The 24,550-nt window shown below is 41.2% G+C and overlaps 1 protein-coding gene across 1 annotated transcript; it reads left to right on the forward strand.

Moving 5' to 3' along the window:
* The first annotated feature begins 12,543 nt into the window (after nucleotides 1-12,543).
* Nucleotides 12,544-22,770, forward strand: LRIT1 (leucine rich repeat, Ig-like and transmembrane domains 1). Its single transcript, XM_035542891.1, has 4 exons — nucleotides 12,544-12,665; nucleotides 15,170-15,636; nucleotides 18,893-19,198; nucleotides 21,785-22,770. The coding sequence occupies exons 1-4, from the start codon at nucleotides 12,544-12,546 to the stop codon at nucleotides 22,768-22,770; spliced, it is 1,881 nt and encodes a 626-aa protein (XP_035398784.1).
* The last annotated feature ends 1,780 nt before the right edge of the window (nucleotides 22,771-24,550 follow it).

Below are 24,550 nucleotides of genomic sequence, written 5' to 3' on the forward strand. Positions count from 1 at the left end.
TTTTTTTTAAAGGTACTTTACTCCATCCTTTTTAGTGCATTTGTTTCTTTTTTCTTCACCCATTCTTCACTGCAGAATAACTACTGATTTTCCACAGACCTACCCATCTCCCTGACTATCAAGTACGATTGTTTCTATTTTGATGCATAACTTTCTTCATCGTCATAATCCTTCTGCGAAATGGGAACAAAAAGGGAGCTGAGACACAAGGGATGTTGGCTTTCCCCAGCTCAGGTTCTGCACTGTGCTGACCTGGCTTGTGGATGGTTGAGACATCAGACAGAGAGAATTTGCTCCAGATGTGGCCAGGGCTTTTTTACGGATCTCCTGACTACACAGTGGAGGTGTGTTTACAGTCAGGGGTCTGGGTTGAAGCCAGTGGTACAGTGATTTTTTGCAGTTTTCCTGGAATCCATGCTTACAGGCTCTGATGCCCAAACACACTGATCAGAGCTTCAAGACGGTTATGAGACCATGTTGCTGTGTTTTGTGATCTCTGTTATTCAACGTACAGCTATTTTTGGTGTACGTAATTGCCTTGATGGATATGCTCTTGGATTTTGAAGTAGCATTCAGGAGGACAAGATATTTGTTAGGCTATTCAGATGTTTGGCTTAAATAGAGTAAAATTGCAATGCACCACATAAATCCATCGTTATGTTTGTCTTTCACTCACCTACATGTCTTGATGAAAAAGAAGGTGACAGCCCTGCTTTCTAGCGTGGCAAATGACTGATTTAAGCCTGTGTTTTTAATAGTGATCCATTGTGCATTCTTGCAAAAAATTAGTGCTAGATCTTGTGAATGTGCTGTAAATCTTTTTAGTGTGATGGTTTTGAAAATAGATGGCTCATTATAATGGTTGTCAACATAAACCTGCACAGCTCTTCCAGACTAGGGATAAAGGACACGGATATTGTTTGAACTGCCTTCATGAGGGCTGTCAGGTGCTTTCGGTTGCTTGCCACTGTACCTCACCCTCACTGCCAAGCAAATGTGATACGCTGCTGGTATTTTGTGTGCTGTGTATTCAAGTCTGTGGTATAGATGTTGCTCATTCCAAAATTATTTTTTCCAGTAAAGTAGGTTCCTACCTGAACACCTTTGCATTTAGCAGGCCTTTATTAGAGTGAGTATTGTGAACATGTTGGCTGCTTTTCTTTAAGTGTCTTAAATATTTTCCACAACTAACCTTGTTCACTTCATCAGTGATGAATCAGATAATGCAAGTCAGTCACAGGCAAGCTTTCCAGCGGTGGTTCAGCATCTGACTCAGGTGCATTTGGCATAAATAGAAATCTTATGCATCAGACCCTCAATAGTCCTTTTGATGCTGAGTTAAGCTGACTTTCTAATAGTTCACTGGGATAGTATGGGGTGATGTATGGTCCAATACGGCTGCTAAGTTCAGTTAGTGATAAACAGTTTTCTTTAAGCAAAGAGGAGGTGAAAATGAAGAATAATTTAATACGTTTAATAGAATCAAGCAAAGCTGTATTCACTTCCTTTCCCTCTTTCTTATGTAAGACGCGACCTCACATCATGTATTCCTGTGAAGTCAGTGAAAACATGCAGATGATATGAGGTTTATCAAAGGCATTTATTAGCTCCTTAAATTATGAAGTTGTTTAACGATCCCTTTCTACTTTATGCACTGTTTCAATAGCTACTTGCTGTTTCAAAATCCAGGGAAAAGGTCTTTCATTCAATCTGATGTTATCTTACAGCCTCACATTTTGAATTCCCAGCAATCTCCTCTCTCCATCAATAAAACATCCATTTCATTACACCTTCTCATTTAAGAATAATTCACTAGTTACTAATCTCTTTGCAAGGAACACACAGAAAAAGATCTGATATATTCTTGCCAGATGTCCCTATGGATTTCATAAGACTCTATGGATTTGGTAGGAGCATATTAATCTTTGTAAAATATGCATCGGTACAAGCACAACAAAAAAGGTGCAGTGCAATGATAACACAGCACTCATGCACTCTGAATTTTCTCCAAGCAATCAATGCAGATTACTGACATACTTTTTTTATATTCACAGCAAGAACTTCACTAAATTGACGTATTATTATTCCTTTGCCTTCCTAATCCTTTCTTCTGATTCAGGTTTACCCAAATCATCTTTGACTTCTTATATTGAAAAACACCTTTTAAATAAATATACCATTTCAGCAGAAGCAGGCTGGAAGTATCACCACATGGGGCTCCAGTTCAGCATCACAGAGACGTGTGGTAACCTCGGTTCTCACTGGACATACTCCTCAGCAAGTGAAGGAAACCAGAAAGCATGTTGTCTGGAGACCTTCTAGTTGAACTTCTGCACATTTGTTTTGATCCGGAAGCAGTGACTGGGAATATGTCCCAGACTGTAAATAGGCACTTGGTGCTGGCCACAGGAGGGATGATGCAGGGGATGAGCCCATGGAGCAGTTTGCTTACAGGTGTTAGCCCTTTGCCTGCAGCAACATACCAACCTTTTTCCTCAACACAGTCCAGCAGTTTAACATGCCCCAGAATCTAATTTTCTTGGCAGCACTGTTTGGAGAAAGAAGTGGTGGTGAAAGCCTGGGGATGGCCAAGGAGGCTTGGGGTGGAGGCAGGAGAAAGTGGCCGTGCTTGTGGCAGCCCCAGGGCTGGTGGGGAAAGCCAGTGTGGTGCTGGGACAAAATCCCCTCAAAAACATACAGCTCCCTCATGGCAAGGGTGTGATGCTCCCTGGGTCTTTCGCACCGTGCCATGGCCTGATCTCTGCACCATGCAGATGCTCGGGACCAGCCTGTGACCGGAGCCTGCACGCTGCTGTGCTTCAGGCATTGGAAGGATGAAAGTCGGTGAAGAGTTGCAAAGCATCACATTTCTTTCCTACAGTTTGTGTTGTCTCTCTAGAGGTGGGTAGCTTAATTCATAGTAAATTGAATACATATTTGATAAACACATGTATTCACTTAGGCTAGAAAATTAATAATGTTACTAAAACATTAATCACATCCTACCTTTATGAATCTGTGCTGGATACAACAGTCATGATCCTTATCAAATATATGTAATTGTTGCCTTGATCTGTTGCCCATCTTTCAAAATGCATTTTAGGCACCAAGAAATAATATATTTTGTTTTCAGTTAGTGCATTAATTTTAGGGTCATATGCATATTCACAATACAATGAAATACGCTATCACTGCGTGCCGAATAGTGGCAAATTTCAGGACTTTGAAGGAGGAAGTAGTCCTACACAGTATAGGATATACCTAACACTGTTTGTTAAGCTTGCCCTGCAGATCTCAGGCCTTCCCACAGCATGCAGAATAATAACTCTTTCAGGAATTATAGCTCAAAGACCACTGCCCAGTTCTCAGAAGAAATTCAGCTTTCAAGAGGGGCTTTAGTTGTATTGAGAGGATTTGCGCACCACACTGTTGCTCTTGTAAAGGAAAAACGGGGATCTGTCTGGATCATTCCTCAATGAGTTTATGCTACTGACCAGGTATGTAAGTGGACTTCTAGGCCATGTATGGCAAAACCACCTCATTTTTCCTGTCACTGTGGTCTTGTATATCTTGCCTGTCTTAGCAGTCTTCTACCAGCATGCCTCTGTAGGGATGTCCCAAGAATTTCTGCTAATTCTTCTAAATTCTTCTAGGGAACCTGCTTTGGCAGGGGAGAGTTGGACCTGATGATCTTTTGAGGTCCCTTCCAACCCCTACAATTCTGTGATTCTCTCCCAAATTAAGCCTGAATTCTGCATAGTTTTCCTTGACTTCTCTATCAGACCTTTTTACAATGAGAGGGATTCATCATATCTAAATTATTCCACATAAAAAAAAAAAAGAAGGAACGTGCATATTATCTAGTCTAAACTAGGCTTCCTCTACTGTTACCAAAGGCAATGGGCAGCTCCCAGCATCACCAGTCTCAGGGCAGGACAAGATGTGCTCTGGAGACACATCTTCCTCTTCACTGACTGTTGAGAGAGCCCAAGGGCTGGTTCAGATTGGTGCCTACCTTCAGGAGGCTATTTTAAGGAGCAGTCCAATCATTTGTACCGAACCATAAAAGATTTGGGGCTTTCCACTTCTTTTGAAGCCTGAGGTTAACTTCAGTCATTGCCAGCTCCTGTCTTCTTTAGGCTTCTTTCTTCTCCTGGAGGCTTCTACAGAAACCTGACCAAATATGCATTGTTTACAATGGATGTATCAAGGCCTTTTGTGTTATCTAAGTGCACATTTTAGTGCACATTAGGGATGATCGATAGAATTATTTGTAAACCATGCTTGCATGGTTTCTACTATATTTCCCTAAAATAAATGTTATTAAAAAAAAAAAAAAAGATTGACTAATTGTTTTAGTTTCTTTTATCCAATCCTTTGAGCTCAGTCTAATAAGCAATTTCTTCAAGCTGAGTTCTCTTTTATAATAGAGTGGAACTAGACTTGTAAAAACTACATTATGTTATCTCACAAAACTGCATTAATCATGATGAGGGCAAAGTCTTTACAGGATCATTTGTGCTCTTGTTGTCATCTCTAATGTGAGCACATTGCTGAATTGTTTTTTGCTTTGTGAAAACTCGTGAAAGAGGAGAGGAGATTTCAAAATGTGCCATTTCCGGATGATAGTTCCAGGCCCTCGTATTCAGCTTTTGGTTGCTTTACTCCCGATTTTTTACTCCATCTTTTTATGGAAAAAGGCAATCAATTCCTGAACTGAATCTTTAGTAGGCAGAATCTCTCCATGAAGAGGAAACCTTGATTGGGAAATTACTTTTCAGACAGGAGAAAAAAAAGAAAAGGAACCATATATTACATAGGTATCTTACAGGTAATCTATGAAGTTGGACCAAGAGAGAATGGGAACAAATTGTTTTGCTTATATGCCTCCAGCAGAATGAAATAACCTGCCAAACACTTTACATAAGGCATTAAAGCAAACATAAATGTTGATTTTAATACTTTAATGGATGTGTTTACTTAATAGTGTAGAATTGCCTAGAATTGTTGATATTGAAATACAGGCACTGAGTAGTAAACCACCAAGAAGACAGGAAGAGGCACTTTGTATCTTTTTCCCTATATATTGGTTAAAAAGCTTAATGTCCATTATTACAGATGATTAAAATCCCCCCGGCGGACAGGGTCCTTCCAAAGACCTTGCACATACCTTCACTCTTGTGCAAATTTCTTAGGGAAAGCCCTAACTAAAACTTCATCTCATCATGTATTTTCTGCAGTCTGACGCGCTGCTACTACCTTCTGCTGTTGTCCTTGGAGCATCAGCCTTCCCCATGTTTCTTCTGGTCTGAGCGGGACTGTAGGGCCACTTTTGCCCAAGCAAAGATCCTTGAGAGTAAAATGAGTTTTTTTCTGAAGACAGATCTGCACAGATTTAATATTACTGCATCTGTGATCGGTGTCAGGCTGGGAAAGTCAATGCTTAGAGGAAGCTCCTGATCATTGTAGGCTTCCCTCATCTTCTGAGCTTTCTTTTTCACTCTTGTTTTGGTAAGGATAGGTCAGCACAATTAGGCCAGTTATATATCTTCAAGGGTTGAACAAATGAAGGATGGGTCGTAACAGAAATCAGAAAGACCAAAGCGCAGTACTTTTCCTTCTGAGCTGGTACCTCCCTCTGTGGGTCAGTAAGACAGTTGTGGGGGTGAGGAACTACCTGGGGCATGCTCTCATTTTCTGCTGTTATCATCCAAAGACTCCCACTCTTGTTTCATACGGCTGTAGTAAGCAGTTAAATGATCGTATTTGAAAAAAAATGTATATAATGAAGTATTTAGTCCAAGAATGATCATAGTACTGTAATTACATGAGAAATTCTCCTGTTATGACCCCACCAAATGTGTATATATAAATACCTTGCATCACTGAGTAGATTGAGTGGAACTTATTGCTCTGAGAAGAATAATGTTAAGAAAATAAAATACCCCAGGGCAGAAGCTTTTATTTTCCCTTTCCTCCTACCTTTTTTCCCTTCTTTTGTTTTCTTCTTTCTTTTTTTTGTTTTCTCTTCTATTTTTCTTGGTCCTTGTGTGTAAGACTCGACTTGCAGCTTCCAAGAAGTTTACTAGAACTGCCACAAGGGCATGTACTTGGCCTGTGAAATCTCGAGACTGTAGGCAGGTAAATCAGAGTAGGAAAGCTGGTGTTTATCAGACTGGAAAGAGGGCAGAAGGTTACTGTGTAAAACATATTATGCTCCGTCTGCATTCAGGAGCCAGATAAAAAGTGCAGGAAGTTTAATTCTTTTTGCATGCCTGAGGAAGCAAAATTATACAGGCACTGTTTTCTAAGCAGAGGTGACTCTGCAGGGCTTAGACTAATGCTATTAAGATCCAAATCAGAAAAGGTTGTTGCAGTCAGCAACATTACTGCGTGACCCCCTCTGTCATGCAGCTAAGGATACTAAGCCCAAAGTTAGATGATTTTGTTAAACTTCAGGAACCTTACTGGATTTTAGGAAATGAATGTACAAGCTAAAGAAGAGGGACCAGGAACACAAACCTCAAAAAATTTACTTATTTTAGATACATATGTCAAATACGATTATGGTATGTCCAGTCATCAAAACGGACTAACGTGGAATGATATGTGGCTGCTGCAGCCCAAAGAGGAATAGTAGTTTTTTGTTTTGTTTTGTTTTTGTTTTCTGTGAGGGAGAATAATGCTGCTAGATGTCACACTCGTGCCATTCTAGGTGTATGTTTTGGTTATTCTATATAGAGCATTTCTATTCTTCTGTTCATAATAACTAGAAAGAAGATTTAAGTCTAGATGTTTATACTTGTGTGTGTGTACATATATACATACAAATATATATATACATGCAATCAGACAGTGATATACTTGATTTGTTTGTATCTTTCTTTCCTTAATTTTGGTTTCATGTGCTTCACCAGAGGTACAGATACTGGTCTTAGAGTGCCTACACCTTACTGGAGCTCCCAGGCATTGTTTCAGTATAAATGTGAAATAGTCAGCACTTTGTAAACCATAAATTCCAGCAGGGAGAATTTGCTGCAATGCTTCTCTTTTCCTGTTTTTCTCTCTCCCCTGCTGCTACGTGTAAAGTCAAGAAGGCTGGCATAGCAGAAAGCCGATAGATGACTATAGCACGTATGCCCATTTTGAGCCGTGTAGGTCTTCCTGTGAGTTTAACAAACTAATCAGAAACACTGGTATCCCCAGAAAGATTCACACTGTGCAACTCAGTTGTGTTGTCACATTTGGTGTTTTTCTGTTTGTTGTTTTTGACAGTAGGTGGGTGGGAGGTTTTATGGTAGTTAAAGCTTTTACTGATACAGAATTATACATACTTTCTGGGTGTTTGTTTGTGGGTGGAAACATCTTCCAGCTTCCATCTAGTGGACAACACAACACAGTCACTTTCTCATCAGCTCTCAGACTAGTAGCTTTGAAGACAGCCTTGCAGAGGGCTTTTAAGAAAGAAATACTTAGTTAATCTGGAGTTTTCCCTCGGTGAATGAGTTCACAGAGAGTTTGTCCCTGAGAATTTTGCTCTGGGGTCCTGTATGCCTGATGCAAGAAGCATTTACCTGTTCCTGTGGGGCCTTTGGAGATGAGGAGTAGAAGAGCTGTGGCTGTGGTGGCCTCTCCTCCCTTAAGGTGGTGGGACAGGAGTTAGTGTCACCTCCTCCACACCAGGGCCAAGCTTGCCTTGCGAGCGACTGAGGGCTTGAAGAAATCATTTTCCTGTTCCCAGAGGTAATGTGTGTGACAGTGACAGGGACACCCACCACATTAAGTCTATGTCATGACAAGACCTACCAAGGTGTGTGAGCCCAAAGTGAAGGGGGAGGGAGATGCAAGGTTTCTTGGTGAGCCCCTCCATCTTCTGCTGGAATTCACTTTACTGAGCATCGCTGGTTGCGATGTGGCCTTGTGAAGCGGCTTCTGCACAGACAGAAACGGGTCAAATGCTGCCTTCACGAGGGAGGTCCCCCCCTGCATTCATGTCCCCCTTGGGTTAGAGGTCTGTGCTCACTTCTGCTGCTCTGTACTGGCCATAACAACCAAGTTAAACATGCACAAAAGAAACACCACTGGAAGACTTTTATAGCCCAATGCTGGAAACCGTTAAGGTTTCTTTTATTTCTTCAGCAAGCCTAGGTATCTATTAATGACTTCAGTCCTATAGGTCTGGAGAAGCTGCCTTCACTGGCATTAAGTGCAAGATCCAATTTAGAATGATGTAATGCATTAACGTGCTCTCGACTTGCATCAGTGGGAAGGATTTTCCACTTTACAAGATATGCCCTGCCAGAAGCTTCTTGGAGATGCATTTACCTAATGAAATTGATTTAGCATCTGGCCTGTGTTGCCTGCTAATAAAACCTTTCAGACAAAATCATGATAATAAGGTATTTTATGGCTTTCATTTATGATAAAATATGCTGTTTTATTTGCTTTATGCCATCTTTCTCTGAATATTTGGAGAAAAGAAATAAATTCTGTCCAGTGGCCGTATTAAAAAAGAATGACTCAGTAGAGCATGCTGAGCTTGTCACTTGAGTGTTGCTCTTGAGCTCCTGAGTAAAATCAACTGGTAAAACATTTCTGGTTTCAGAAAATCTACATGGGAAAAAAGTGGAAACTGTAATATCAAGTAATTAATTTTACTAAGAACAAAACCAAAATTATTCTCTAAATTATACCCCATACAGTTTTGAAAGACAGGAAGGATTGCCATGTGCTGAACTTCACTGACTGTTACTGTCAGTGGGTTTTGACCCCATTTGCTCTGCACTTACTGACACCACAAATTTAAGCAGGGGATCTGGCTATTCTCTGGCAAATGCAAAACAAATTCTTAAACCTCTGCTGAATGACACCACCTCCTTCTTAGAACGATTTTTTTTTTCCAGATCATATTTTTAGCCTGAAGCAGAGAGGAAACTCTTTACTTCCTAAGTAGCAGCAAGGACAACTATTTCTGTCAATTGGAGAGCATAACCGTGTCCATGGAAGTGAACAGCCATCGCCTCACCAAATGAATTTCTGTAGTTTCCTCGTGGTGAGGCCCATCCTACCCTCTTGACCACTCAGATCAAGCCTAACGGGGTTGTATCCATGGCTTGATGTGTAACCCATCATTTGCACTAGTGGTCATGTGCCGATGAAGGAATATAGGGGAATGTAGCAAATGGAGAGGAAGACCTTAAGTATGTAGGTGCTGATAAAACAGAGCTATGTTGTTAGTTGACTGGTCCTCTTCTCTCCCTTTTCCACATGTCTATGACATACCTGCACATATACTCCAAGGTGAGAAACATGCTAATATTAGCACTTTTATTTATTTTGTTTTATTAATCTTTCAGCCTACCACAGGTCTTTCTCTTTCTTGTTCAGAGGCAAGTTGGTTGTATTAACTAAATAGCAGCTTTCTTGACAAAGTACGTGGCATTAGCAGTTGCTAATGCATGCTTTTTTGCTTGCTCTTGTTTATTATAAATTAAGTTTACTTCTACTGCTCCCAGTATCTCGTTGTAATTTAAGGTGTTTCATTTGTGAGGCAAAATTGAGGCTAATGAAAGCAAATCTTACCATACAGTTACTGGTTACTATCTACAAGGTTATTATTCCAGAGCTGAAGTGGAGGGAAACCACTTTGTCAGATGCACCGAAGACACTAGAGACAGGATGTTAATTATGTGGTATTGCTTTTTCGAGTAGAATTTAACTTCAGTGGGGACAGAGATGTTTCAGTCAATGCTGCAAATACTGAGCTGAGGCAGAATCCTGGGCAGCAAGGCATGTTGACCAATGAGTGCACTAAAAAAAACAATGAGCTTGGTCTGAGCTTGGAGAACGTTAAGGGAACTGAGAAATCATTAAATCTAGAAATGGGACCTAATGGAAGTTGATGAGAAAACAACTATGGATATTTAAAGAGCAGCACTGCATCATGTTCCTATCTCTTCAGAAATAAATAATGGGATACTTGAATTTCTCTTTGAAGAACAATAAATGTAGAATGTGAAAATAGTATGGAGACAAATAATCCTTTGGGCCATCCTCTTAGTAAATGATTTCTACAGGCCTTAATTAATTATTGGAGTTACTTGTGAAACAAGCTTATGTGAAACTATGGCACCATAAAATGTCTGTTTAATATTTAGCCCCAAACCACATCTAGATTACCTTGAAACTCTGAGAGTTCATTACCCAGAATTATTGAAAAATTGCCAGTGTAATTTAAGAATTAATGAAAAACATGGGATGAATTCTGCATGATAACAACAATACGACAAAAATCATGGTAAGCAACCTTTGTTAGGACCAATGCCTTATTCTGCTTCTGTAACATACATACTCGTTAACTTTCAGGCAGTTTGTATGTTGGAACAGATATGTGCAGGTTGCTGCACTTCTGACTAGTAACTTCTGTTTCTATATTTGAAAGGAAAACCAAAAGCAGGAGGTCTGCAACAGGAGCAATGTTGGAAAGGAGAGGTCGGAGGTGAACTCTTGAGCTGGAGCTACCTCAGCCAGTTTATCCTCCTTGCACATGCAGATCCTCAGCCCAGGCAGGAGAGCAGGTGGCGGTGGGGAAGCAGGGGAGACTTGAGGGTAGTTACACCATGTAGCCTTCTGCAGCCAGCTAAGCCAAAGAGCTGGGCTCTTTCAATTTCCTGTTTCCAGTGGGAACAGAGACCAACTTCAGCAACAGGCAGCTCAGGTTGTCCGTGTTGCACTTGCTCTGAAAGACCCTGACCATCTTTACAGCTACCTAGGACCAGTTAGTCTAGTTAGGGATCTAAGATGGCTGCACAAGTTTGGGTTGCATGAATGCCTTACTTTTCCTCCATGGGACTGCAAGTTAGGAAGACTAGAAAAAATCTACACAAAGATCTGCATGGCTGGCAAAGAGATTTGAGTTTTGAGGAGTAACATCCACAGCAGCTCTTCAAAACACATCTGTCTCTCATAGCACTCTCAGGTGGAAGCTTTACATGTTGAAATTTTTTTTTTTCTTCTAAACTATAAAATGTATTTTGAGCTAGATTGTTCCTATTTCCTCCTTGGCTTTTTGGCAGTTCATATGATTTGATTCTCCCATGTATCTCTGGAGAAGGGCAGCTGTATGTACAACCAGACTTTTAAAAAGGTGCAGAGCTGTAGTTCTCTCCCTGGGAAATCTGAATTTAGATAGTCACCTATATTAGGAGGGCAGAAGAATCTGTGATGGGCACTTTTTCTGATCAATGTGACTATAATTAAGATCCAAGAAAGCCTAATCTTTAGGGAAAATCTTTGTGGTTGTAATTTCTTTCCCTTTCTCCTCTGACTTTAGGTAAAGAAGAGGGAAGCCAGGAAGTGGCTGGTGCTGAAAGGCCAATGGGTCGCCAGGTGGTTTCTGCCTCGGCCAGCTACGTTTGATCCCACCGCCCCATTTCTTTGGGAGAATCTGATAGCAGAGCTCCTATTGATTTAATGGGGGTCCAGGATTTTGGTCGAATTGCTCTTGTTCTGTGCTGGAATGAGGCATCTGGGACTCTCCCCTGTAACGGCGCTGGGCACTGTGGCTTTCCTGCACTCCAGAACTATAAGTGAAACATTTTCCTAAAGCATCTCTGAAGAGTTGTGTCTGGTTAGTGCTTTATCGCTAGCTGTTCAGCTCCATTTAATCACTCCTTGCTTCTGTTATGTTTTTAACCTGTGCTTTCTGTTTTGTGTCTGACATAGGGGTCAGTTTTTCTGCCAAAGCTGTTATGCAGTCTGACCGGGAAGAGGGGGAGTAGCAATCTGATCCAGTTGAAAGTAATCAGCTCTTAGTTTCTCCAGAGGTTTTTACTTTTAAGGGAGCATTTTGCATTTGTGGTGCGAGTGATTTACATACTTTCACACTCATCAGAAAATAATAGCCCTTGTAAGCATGAGATGTCCTTGCTAGGATGAATTCTGTTCCCATCTCAAATATCAGCCTCTTAAGCTTTACATTTTTGCATATTTAGGCTCCATTTTTCTCACACGTAGTGGGTTCTTTGGAGTCAGATGAAGACTGCTGAAAACATGGGTCATTTAATAGTATCACTGCAGAATATTTTCAATATTCTTCTACGCGAGGCTTACATTCCATAAGCACAAAAAACTGTTCTTAAATATTCCCGTAGTCACTGTGAGGAAGTACATTATTCCTAATTCCTGGTCAGATAACAGTTATCTTGCCACTTATGCAGGTCCATCCCAAAACCTGTGTTTGCTTTTTTCTCATGCAAGAGCCACGAATTTCCTGAGGAGTGTGGTTTGATGGGGCTTCCTGAGGGAAGCAATGCTGTCAGTACAGTTCCAGGAAGCAATAAGCACCTTCATGGAAATAACTCAAGTCCCCATCCTTAATCCCTGCCTATCCTTTTTTATCTGATGGACTCAGCGAGGGCTGGAAGATCACAGCGCGGCTGAAAACGAAAGGGAGTTAACAAGATGTGAGCAGTCAATGGATACCATAGCCGAAACCCTGCACATTGCGTAGTGCCCAGGTGTCCTTCCCATGCACAGGTAGCCATGTGGATCGCGGTGAGTTTGCTCTGCTGCTTAATGCTCGGAGGGCTGCTGCGGGCGGGCGGCTCGTGCCCATCGCAGTGCAGCTGCACCTTTCACAGCCTCAGCGAGGGGACGAAAGCCAGGTATGCCAATACTCTCCCCAGGGGGTTGCCGCTGTTTCTCTGGCTGTTGGGGGTTTTATTTCTTCTCTGCAAGGATGCTTAGAGAAGAAAATATTGTGTCCAGACTTCGTGTCCATTATTTTTCCAGTTGCTTTACACTCTAGCTTTATTTGCAGAGGATTAGCTTCTGAAAACACAGTAAGCTGATTTCAGAGAAAGCGTTTGGGCATCTCCTCTGTGAGAACAGAATCGACATAATTACTGCTGGTGCAACAGCAAAAAGAAATAAAATTTAAGCAACATTTTATTTTTTTGCCTGTATGTTGAATATGCTGGGTAAGGCTTTATCCTGCTCTGCTGGTCTGTTTCTAAAGTATAACCAGATTTGGTTTATATTGGGTACCAACAACTGCAATCCTTTCCATTTACTTAAAAATCCACTGGTTGAAGATTTTAGGCAAAGTGATCAAGTCTAGATGACAGTGAACACAAAAGGTAGATAATAGTAATAAAAATAAAATAAGACTGTTCCAATCTGAGAAACTTTCAGTTAAAAAGGAAGATAAGACCAGAAGGGCATCTGCTTTGGAATGCAGCGCCATTATACAGAGATTTCACTGGAGCAGTGTAATCAAAAAATCTTTCTGAAGTGTAATCATGAAGTAATGATCTGACTTAATGAGATACAGGCTACATTTTTATAAGGTGTGGTTCACAGTAGAGGAGGTTTTGTGGCAGAGTATTTGATAACTCCTTTGGAAGAAATATTTTTTCTAGGCAAGATGACAGTACAGAAAAGAAAGGCTGTCCCCTTTATTTTGGATCCCCATGAAATGGATCTGCTTTTTTATCTCTTTAATGGTGTTATAGATTTAATACCAGAAACTTTCCCAGTAAGAAGCGTGGTAGAGACGCAAATAGTCTTCGATTGTTAAAAGGGAGGATGATAGCAGGAGAGCCTATTATTGCTCCATAAATGTCACAGTTCCCTATGCAATTTCCTTTCAGTGACTGGAAAAACCTACAGTATGTTTTGGTAAGATACATAACAACGCAAATGCTCATTAGTCCCTTAAGGAGCATAATGTCACTTTTTTTTTTTTTAATTAAGATTCCTATTTCTCACTGGTAGAAGGAGATTATCCTATAGATTAATTGTTTAGTGCTCACTGGCATAGTTTAGGGACACTGTGAGAAGCATCAGAGCACACTGTTTTACTGTGATAGTGTCTCTGTTATCGAACATTTTGTGTCATGCCTACACAATGTTTTATTGAAAGAAGATTTCTGGCTTTTTCTTATTGGATATCTTTTTTTCTTCCTCAAAATCTCAGCTTTCAGCTGAGGGTGGGCAGGATTTAATGCCACAATAAAAGTGCTGGATGACAATGATATTTTGATTATAAATTAATAATTCTAACTGGCGGCTCAAATACCATTTAACTCTGGGATGTTATTAATTTTTGCTGATAGTAGAGGAATAATTACTTTCAGCCAAAACCAATCAGGTTTTGGCAGCTTTGTAAAATTCTATTTATCAGCCAGGCAGTGTGATAAGAAAATGGTACTTGACTGATCATATTACATTTCTTGAAGTATTTTGTTTAGCATGTGAAGTGAGACATGCCTGTCTAACCTATTAACTTTTGTGAGGTAGTTTTATGTTTTGTTAAGAACTTGCCTTTCTCTTTTTGCTGGTAGGCAAATTAAAGTGCAGGCTGAGACACCTATTTCATCTCCTTTCATTTCTCATGGTTATTCACAATCCCGTATCTTGGCAAAGTCACAATTTTTTATATGAAGACTGCAAAATGGTAGCATGCGGTTTTCAGGGAGATTCTAGAGATGTGAAATGGGAAGGAATGATTAAGACCCGTGAAGCTGTCTTGCTTTTAGTATAGTATTTTCAATAGAGTTAATTTTCTGCGCTTTTGCTCACATAAACTGTACATGCTTGCAGTGAAGTGACTCTTGCCATCCCTACAAATCTCCCAGTTTCACAGTAAAGCAGAACTTGCTGTAGTATATTACCAGTGAGTTGACTTTCTTATCCTCGCTTTGTGAGCAGAGATCCTATGCTGTATTTAGACTATGTTACTTCCTCCCATCCCATACTTCATGCACCAGTGAAGGCTTCTTTTCATATGTCTTTTAATGTTCAATTTATGGATTCTTGTATTTTAAGATACATTAGCATCCTCTGTTGCGCATGACTGTTGACACTGTCTATCATAAGGACCCTTGAAAAAACGGAAAGAGAAAAAAGCAGGAACACTATATGGGCCAGAATCAGATTCGCAGCACTCCAGGAGAGTGCTGCAATCTCCGCAGTCAAAAGCTGTGTGTACATATGAATTACTGCAAGCTGATGTACTTATGGTGATGGTTTAGAGATCAGCAAGTAAGAAATTACAAGAATAAAGCTTGTGGAAAAAAGAAAGGCAGATAAAATCTTGTATTATAATAAACTTTCACAAATGCCTCAAAATACAAGAAAGTTGCATCTGTGTTTCTTTCCCCCCCAGGACAGTGCTGTGTAATGACCCAGAGATGACCCTCACCCCCGTGAACATCCCTGTAGATACGTCCAAGCTTCGAATAGAAAAGACAGCCATCCGCAGGGTGCCGGGGGAGGCTTTCCATGGGCTTCACAACCTAGAGTACCTCTGGATGCCCTATAACTCCCTGGCCAGTCTCAGCAGGATCACCTTCAAGGGTCTCCGTCGCTTGCAGGAGCTGAGGCTAGATGGGAATGACTTAATATCATTCCCCTGGGAAACCCTGGCTGACATGCCACAGCTAAGGCTTCTGGATTTACACAACAATGAACTTACCTCAATACCCCCGGACGCTGCTCGTTATGTGAAGAATATTACATACCTGGACCTGTCTAGCAATAAACTGATGACTCTTCCTCAGGCTCTCATTTCTACCTGGGCCAACCTGCAGGCTGTTCCTTACTTCCCCAACGATAACTCCAAGATCATCTTAGGTAAGAGTGACTGATTTTGCAGGAAGCAAAATGATAAGAGCTCCACATCTTACCATAGCATTTTCACCCACTGTGGTTACTGCAGCATATACACTGCTAATTTAATGCACTATATAAAGTGTGCGAATGCATTTACACATTAACAAAGTCACTTTATTACACCCTAAACTTTATCACTGGCTTGAGTCTTTCTAACACAAAACTAGTGACCCTTCATCAAGACTTTTTATTTATCAACACTGCCTTTTTTGGCAGGCATACAAATGTGATTAGAGCTCCACATCATTCATGTGCTGTTTTCTAGTAACAGCTAGTATGGAGTTGATCAGTTTTATGCAGCATTAAATAAAAAGATGGATACTTATTAAGTCCAAATTAAAAAGGAATACTGCTGAGCATAAAATCTGGGTCAGCACTGCCAGTTTGCCCTAGCGTGTGCCTCCTTCCAGAGTCTCTTTTTTCTCTTCACACAGGATTAAACCCAAGTCTCCCCAAAGCCACTAATGTAGTGCTGTCTCCAAATACAGATATAAAATTACAAGAATCCACTCTTTGGTGGCAATTCTGGGCTCCTCAGAAGTATGGCTCCAGGGCAATAGTGCATTTTTGTGTCAGAGGGTAATACAGATGACTGTCTTGAATCCTCTGAGTTGCAGTATCCCCAGATAAGGTTTTTAGTACATTTACTAGTTCAGGGGATTACTGCTCAGCCTTTTAGCCATAGTATGCTATTTCAAATCCATGTCGGGTTGATGATGATGGTTCAGAGTTGTTGCCATCTGCTGTCTTCATTTGCCATGAGCTGACCCAGTTCCACTGACTGCATTTGATCCATGGGGTGTGTGCAGCTGCAGGAACTGCCTCTACAACTATGGATCTGGGTTCAGGCACTGGCTGATAAGCTCATCAGAAACATTTTCTCTCATTCCAAAAGTACCCACTGTTCTTGTTCTCTGGATAGATTTTGGGGAAGTGCATTTTTTAAAACTAGACTGCAGTGGAAAGAGATACAGGACTTAAAAAAAATATCTTTTAGTGTCCTGAGCAGGTGTTGTTTAATATTTGACTAGTGTCAGGAAAGAAGCAGGTGTTTCCCCATTTTGTTTTGCCAGGTGTGGTATCAAGATCTTTAAGCCAAAGCTGGCTGTTCGAGATTGCCCATTTTCATCTGTGGCATGACAAGACACCACCTAGATCATGGTCTTTTCTTTGTTTATTTTTCAGAGTCAAGTTACATGTAAAAGTGTTATTCCATTCAATATGGATGACAACAGTATTTTGTTAGGAAGCACAGATCATGATTTGATGTTCATGGCCAACCTGAGTGTTTGCACAGCCAGCTGCATACAGGTTGCCTGTGCCAGAATCCTAAAAATTTCATGTGGGCAAATGAGTTTAATGCTAAGCTTTGTACGGTAACGTATAGACATGGCACCTTCCAGGTCCCATCCAGCTGACACCCACAGGGACCGTATGAAACACATGTCCCTTGCAGGATCAGACTGGGAGGCCACAGCTGCCTGTTTCCATTTTGATCTGCTTATGACTGTTTCTCATGGAGGCATAAAAAAAATCTATGAATAATAAAGATTCAGCTCAGTCCCTTCCTTCATCTAAATTGCATCATTGTGAATCCTCTTCAGGGACTGCTTGTAGACTGCTTCAAGAGAAAGTAGTTTGAGCAGTAGCTTGCTGGCTGATAGTCTGTGCCAAGACTGCAAGGTTTTGTGTGTGAGAATTGCCCGTGTGAGATGCCTGTGAAACAGGAAAAGCAGATCTCAGAGTTAATAATGTAAAGTGTCATGATGGATGGCTCTCCTGATTATTTAATCCATGATGAGTTCTGCACAGTAACTAAAGTGGCAGCAAAGAAAGTTACAACAATTATTTCATCAGAATATCTGGAGTAAATTATCTAGTGCACAAAGTCAGAAGTAAACAGCTAGCAAAAATGCCATAAAATAACAAAGCCAAACTCTTAATTTTAATTCTTTATTTAATCCCCTTAATATGTAAATATATTGATTTATAAGTAGCGTGCTCCTGCTAAGGCCCACCACTTTCAGACTGCCTTCTAAGCCTGGGGAGGATGATGTGCAATGGTCTCAGCAAGAGATTTTTGTCAGCAGAATCTTTAAAACTATTTGAGGCATCAGGGGCTTTTGATCTACCCTGTGTTTCTGTTGACTCTAGCAAATTCAAGCAGCCCCTTGATGCTCTTGGAGCCTTGTGCTGCACCCACCGTGTTTTCGTCAAAACTTGTTTCTTTCTGAAAAGCCAGAGCTTGCGTGGCTACTGCTGCTGTGCTCCAGGGGCCAGCAGTAGTGGGCACTGTAGTGTGGGCAGACGTTTCTGCTTGCTGGGAATTGAGGGGATACATAGATAGCAGTGCTCCTTATTTTCAGGCAGTTGCCAGCCCTGTCCTTGGGCTGCCTGCAGAAAAGATGGTGTGAAGCCCCCTTGGTGGGAGGCCTGGACACTGTGCTCCTGTCTTGGGCTTCATGCACATACCTGGAGTCAGGCAGTCTAAAATCCCTAGTGCCAATGCTGCTAGCTAAAGTCATTAGAGGCCAGAAACTGTCCATGAGACTGGCAAATGCGATTATTCGCAAGTAGGTTGACATACAGATTTAATCAGAATGCAGCAGTTTCTCTTTGTGGATATGCATTGCTCCAAGCTCCGATTTTGCTTTTTCAGTACCATCTTCACGGGTTTATTTTTATTTTAGAATTTGAGTTCAATAGGCACACACTGAAAGAGCAGAAAAAAGAAAAAGAGAAACAGTGTGAGACTCTGAAACGAGAGTATGTTCTTTAATACACCCATCCCTTCCTATGTGTATATTCTTAATATAGGTATTGTCTAATAAGTGTCTATACACCTATTGTAGGCCTGACAGTTGGCCTGACTATATTTGGCTAATATTTTAAAAATACCTGGTGAGAGGGATTTTCTAAACTGTATAAGGAAGAGATTGCATAGTATCTTCATAGGAAACCAAACCAAATGAACCCACCCCCATGACTCCAGCTTTTGAGATACCTTAACAAGCCATATTTTCTACCTTGTACTGACCAGCTACGGGGGTGCATCAACCTTGGCCAACAGCAACGGGGCGCTATCATACGACCCTCCCTGCATTCCCACAAGCGCTCTGCAAGGGGCACACTAGGAGCCTATCGCAGTTTGCCCTGCTGAAAAACAGAAACAAAAAGTGCTATTGGAGTGACTTAGTGCTCTGGTTTCTTTTGACAGGTTTGCAAGACAATCCTTGGGTGTGTGACTGCAGTCTGTATGAAACGGTCCATTTCCTAAATTTCCAGTCTCCTAACATAGCATTCATTGAGCCCAGGCTGAAATGCTTCACCCCCCGCAGCCTTGCAGGAGTCTTCTTCAGCCAAGTCGAGCTAAGGAAGTGTCAAAGCCCTGTTGTACATACATCTGTAGCCAAAGTGAAGACCATCCTGGGCAGCACCGTGCTGCTGCGATGTGGGACAACAGGAGTGCCCATTCCTGAACTCAGCTGGAGACGGGCTGATGGGGCACAACTAAATGGCACAGGTATGTTTGGCTTAAGCTTTTCTCCCACATGTGGACTGAGTGACTTAGACCTGCACCTTTCTTATCTACGGTCTGCACAGCAAATGGAAGCTTCTGTGACAGTAGCTCCTTCCTGCTGATAAAAGACCTGAAAAAATAAATTAGTTCAACATTAAGATTCACTATAATTCACTATAGTAACATGTGTAATTCACTATAGCATTGTGATTTTCTGTAGACTATAAAATTTTTCACGTTGATGTAAATCTCATCAGATAAATATATGCTATTGCATTAGATGTCAGTTTTTTTTGTTGTTGTTGTTTGGTTTTCTTCACAATTGTGGTGGTGATGAGATTACTCAGAGGCTTTTCTGCAAATGTGTCAGACCTGAAGAAATGAAATATGTCCATCTGTAATAAGAAGCTGTCTTAAGTTAGTTAGTTCTTCAGTCACTGAAAAGAATTCTCACTGACTTCTTCCATGGGTCTTTGAGAGTAATGATGAGCTACTATTAATCAGTTGGCAAACATCTCTGGAGGAGGGATATTTGACATGAATTCCGCTGGGATTCAAATCTTCTGTGGCAAAGAAAGAAGGTAGCAAACAAGCAACATTAAGGCACTGGTATATTAAAAATAAAAACACCACTGAACTGCTGAAGGACACAACACCAGTAAAAATGCCATGCTTCTAAGAAGTGATTAATTCCTGATGGATTGACAAGGTCTCTTGGGAAAATGCTCTGTAAGAGAAATACTGACCAACTTCCTCTTCTGTGCTTACCCTGCTTGTGTGGGGAGTCTTTGGATAACTGCTGCCTTTGTGAGCAATATTTTCATTTTTTCATTTTGGGGGTTGGACCCAATGATCCAGGGGTTGGACCGATGATCTCTTGAGGTCTGTTCCCACCCCTACAATTCTGTGATTCTGTGATTTTCATTCACAAGAATGGTTAGACCCAAAATTGCAAAGTGAGTTGGTCCGTTAGAGTATGTGGAATTTAGGGAAGAAATTTTTGCTACATTTAAGGCAGTTGTCCTTAGCTTTTTGAGGTTTTAGCTCACGTCCTGAACCCTTATTCTTCTAATCCCCCCCAAATGCTACTGTCACCTGGGCCTGATTGGGAACTGTGGGGTCTCAATGTCAAAAGGTTACTGGACTCCTCATTGCAGCAGAAAAAGGGAAGAGAGCATTTTTATTTCACAGCAGTGGAACCACCTGTAATAAATATTCTTTTTGGGGGGGATCTTCACAAGTCATTGCTCTTGTGCATGATGTGCAGGATGTATCAGAGCCTCTCCTCATGATGACAATGTCTACCCATCATGCCGCAAACATCCCTCTTACACTTGAAAGACAGCCACAGCAAAAAACAAAACAGAGAATGCTTTTCTGAAAGCGTATGTTGAGTTTACTTTGAGGTACAACTGAGAATGACGTATTTTGTGCCCCTTTCTGTAGACTGTAGCACCTTTCGGTAAAAAGCTGGCTGAAAATATGCATTATTTCTCAGCAATGGCAGCTTCTGTGCCAGTGTTAGAGTATCACTGAAATGGTGGTGGTCTGAATAGAGGGGAGTGAGAAACAGCCCACAGCCTACATGTGTGAGGAAGTGCCATAGGAAGACCAGTAGCTTTATGGTTTTTAGTATTACCAAACACTGAATAATTAAATGGAAAAGGTAAGTTTTTGCTGCTATTGTATTGTATTTTATTGCCGTTTGGAATGTGCCCTGGTTGCCAAGGCTGGGTCCTGACCCACATGGGTTTGGGAGAGGTTTTTGTCCTGTCTTACCTTTCCCTTTCAGACGTCTCTCTTGTTTACCTTTCAGTGGGAAAGGGCAGGTAGTACATGCTCATCCTAAGGAGGCTGGTTAAATAATGGAGAATGTGCTTTACCCTTCTGCATGATCCTAGCTCTTTCTTTCTGCATAAGTAGAAAAAAGGCAAAAAAAATGCTTAGTTTTAGCCTCCTGGTAAACCAGATGAGAAAATCAACACTCATCTGTGTACTTATTGCTCACTGGAGCTGTCTACTTTGGTAAGTGATGAGACTTCCCTGTGTTTGCCTTGATATAAAAACCTGTCCAAATTTTACTGTAAAAGGGATATTATTTTTCAGCTACTTTGCTTCATATATTCTAGGCTAGTCCATATATGATTTTAGAAGAAAATCTACACTGCTTTTACTTTCTGTGACTCAGAGGAGTGCATTTAGGTCATGTTACAGCCCACTCCCTCCACTCTTTTAAATATTATACCTGCATAAGAGCTTTTAAACACTTTTTTTTTTTTTTTAATATAAGAAACTTCACAGTTTAGTTTTCAAGTTACACATCAGTTGGAAGGAAATAGCATGAAATGCTTCACATCTATTTGCTCTGAAGCAGTGTAAATCCTAACATAAACTAATTTTAGCGTTAATGTCATTTTCTTGGAATTACTTGATTTTGTAATGTACTTGGTGGCCAAAATAAATGATGATTCTACTGTATCAAGCAGACATTCAGCTAATTGAATCTTAATATTTCACAAAACATGTTAGTAGTTCTATTAACGATCATCTATTTTACATCATTTATTTTACATTTTTCCTTCCTTGTAGTGCACCAAGAGATCTCTAGCGATGGGATGAGCTGGTCTATCCTGGGCCTACCTGTAGTCTCTTACCTTGACTCTGGAGAGTACATCTGTAAAGCAAAGAACTTCCTGGGGGCAACAGAGGCGTTCATATCCCTCATCATCACAGACTCAGAAAGCACGGATGACCCCAACTCTGGTGCCAAAGGCTCATGGAGCGGGAAGGTGAGTGGGATGGAGGCAGCTGCCTACAACGACAAGCTCGTAGCAAGGTACGTTATCACCACCTCCACCATGCCTACTCTGGGAGATGGAGCAGGCACTGGAGAGGGCCTCCTCATTCCAGATGGGGCACAAGATAGCAACCCCGAAAACCTGCTGGTGAGCCCACCTACTGGTCAGCAGGAGCTGGAGCGAATTGTGAGGTCCGTCAGAGTGATAGGAGACACTGACCAGAGTGTCACCCTGGCCTGGAAGGCACCTCTGGCAAGGAACACGACAGTGTTCAGTGTCCTCTATGCAGTCTTTGGAGAGAGAGACATGCGGCGGATCAATGTGGAACCAGGGAAGACCAAGGTCACCATTTATGGGCTGCTGCCAAAGACCAAATACATTGTGTGTGTCTGCGTGAAAGGGCTGATCCCCAGGAAGGAGCAATGCATCATATTTTCCACAGATGAAGTTGCTAGTGCAGGAGGGACCCAGAAGCTCATCAATGTGGTCGTCATCAGTGTGGCCTGTGTCATTGCTGTTCCCCTGACGCTAGTGGTCTGCTGTGGAGCACTGAAAAGACGCTGCAAAAAATGCCTTGTGAGGAAACCCAAGGAAATTCAAGAGTCCTACGTCACCTTTGAAAGTCTTTCTCCTGGGGCCAAGGCAAAAGGAGTGGAAGGAGAATACTTGACTAGACATACTCCTGATGAATCTAACAGGCTGCTGTCTGCCCGATCCAGTGTGGACTCTGAAGCAATACCAAAGATAGAGGGGCAACCTAACGAATACTTTTGTTGACAGTAACTAGGCTGGTCATTGTCTTGATAGATGGAAAGTACGTGGCTCTATATATGACTCTCTGCTCCAACACTGCAAGCTGTTTTGTCAACACGTGTGTCTCTGACATGCTCTGGAGGAGGATGCGAGAATGTAGATGGTGCCCAAGCTTTACAGGAATGTGTCGTTTGCCCCACTTGGGGTTTGCTGTTTTGTACTCAATGAAAAGCTTCTGGGCTAATGGACTCATTCTCCTGGACCACTCTTATTTTCATAAAATTACACATGCACACTGAGTGTGAGGACATTAAGCAACAATTCTGAGCACACTCTGCTTGGTTTTGTATAGTACCTGCTCTGCGATTTGTTAAGTATTTTAATCTCATCTCTTTTGAGGTTCTTTTGGTTTACAAACAGGAGAGCATTTAATAATTTTAATATAAATATCTATGAATGTTAAGATTGAGAGTCTTACCTTTTGCAATCTGATGCTTATTAGATAGCTAAATGTGGATGTACAGCAACCGTTTATAGTATGTCCATAACAACAGCTTTATGCTCTCAGTTCAGAGAAATGTACAAAGAGATATGACTGAAGAAACAAAAAGCAATTCACTCCTAAGAACACATAATAGAATAAGTTTGAGGATGGCATTTTGGCCCTAATTATTCTTACCATGTACTTGAACAGGACCACCCAGGTTTTTCAGTATCAGGCCTAGCTGTCATTTTCTAGCAGTGTTGCAATTAGTAGAGCATGCTTTGTATCATAGAATCATAGAACCGTGAAGGCTGGAAAAGATCTCCAAGGTCATCTGGCCCAACCATCCGCCGACCACCAATATCACCCACTAAACCAAGTTCTTAAAAATCATACAGTAGCCTACCCTGAAAACTGTGTGCTCTGTAACCATATTGAAATACCTGCTTCAGACAGTTCTGCAGAAAGCTCCCAGAGCAGCCCTGTCATTACTGCTGGCTGTACTGACAAAACTAGTAGTGAAGACCAAAGGGCTCAGCTGGGCACTTGTGGTTTGGTCATGAAAATACCTTGCTCTGTGCCGGGCTGGGGTGCGGGCTGGGGTGGTAGCACTGCTGGCTGGGCGCACTTTGTCAGTACTTCCAGCAGTGGCAAAGCCTCACTGCTAATGTTTGGGTTTCAAACATTTTGCATGTTTGAGAACCTTGGGAAACAAACAGACAAACAAAACCCACAAACTAATATTTATTTAAATGTACTTTTCTAACCAGGGTGAACAAATCAGTTCTTTAGGTTCTGCAATTATACAGGAATTTGGATCTGTGTACTTATCACAAAGCACTTCCCAGCTGTATAATTTTCCACTCTAGTCCCTTAGGTTTTAATACTGTATATAGTGGTTTTCTATATGTAATAAATATTCTTCATGAAGGAGATGATGGATGTTCTGCCAAATGTTGAACAAGCGGGATCCAGCCAAGTTAAAATGATAACTGATAAAGCCTCAGTCTTTTTGAATTGTTTTGAAATGTCTGTAAATGTGTTGGAAGGTTCTCTACTCACATTCATGTGTACATACGGTGTGGACTAACAAAATCCACTACTTGGAATGGCACTCTGTATGGATTTTGCAAGTCCTTCTTTTCCTGAATGATTTGTTATGTCAGATTACTTGGCCTGAAGGAAAAAACAAGTCGTTTGATCTCAACATAACTACTAGCAACAGGGAGTACATTACAATAGTTTCTGGTAGGACTCTCTGTCCTCCTTACATTCATGATAAGGAACTTCTCTTGTATTGGGAGAATTTTTCAATCCCTG

The sequence above is a fragment of the Cygnus atratus genome, chromosome 7 (genome assembly GCF_013377495.2).
Source record: "Cygnus atratus isolate AKBS03 ecotype Queensland, Australia chromosome 7, CAtr_DNAZoo_HiC_assembly, whole genome shotgun sequence".
NCBI lineage: Eukaryota > Metazoa > Chordata > Aves > Anseriformes > Anatidae > Cygnus > Cygnus atratus.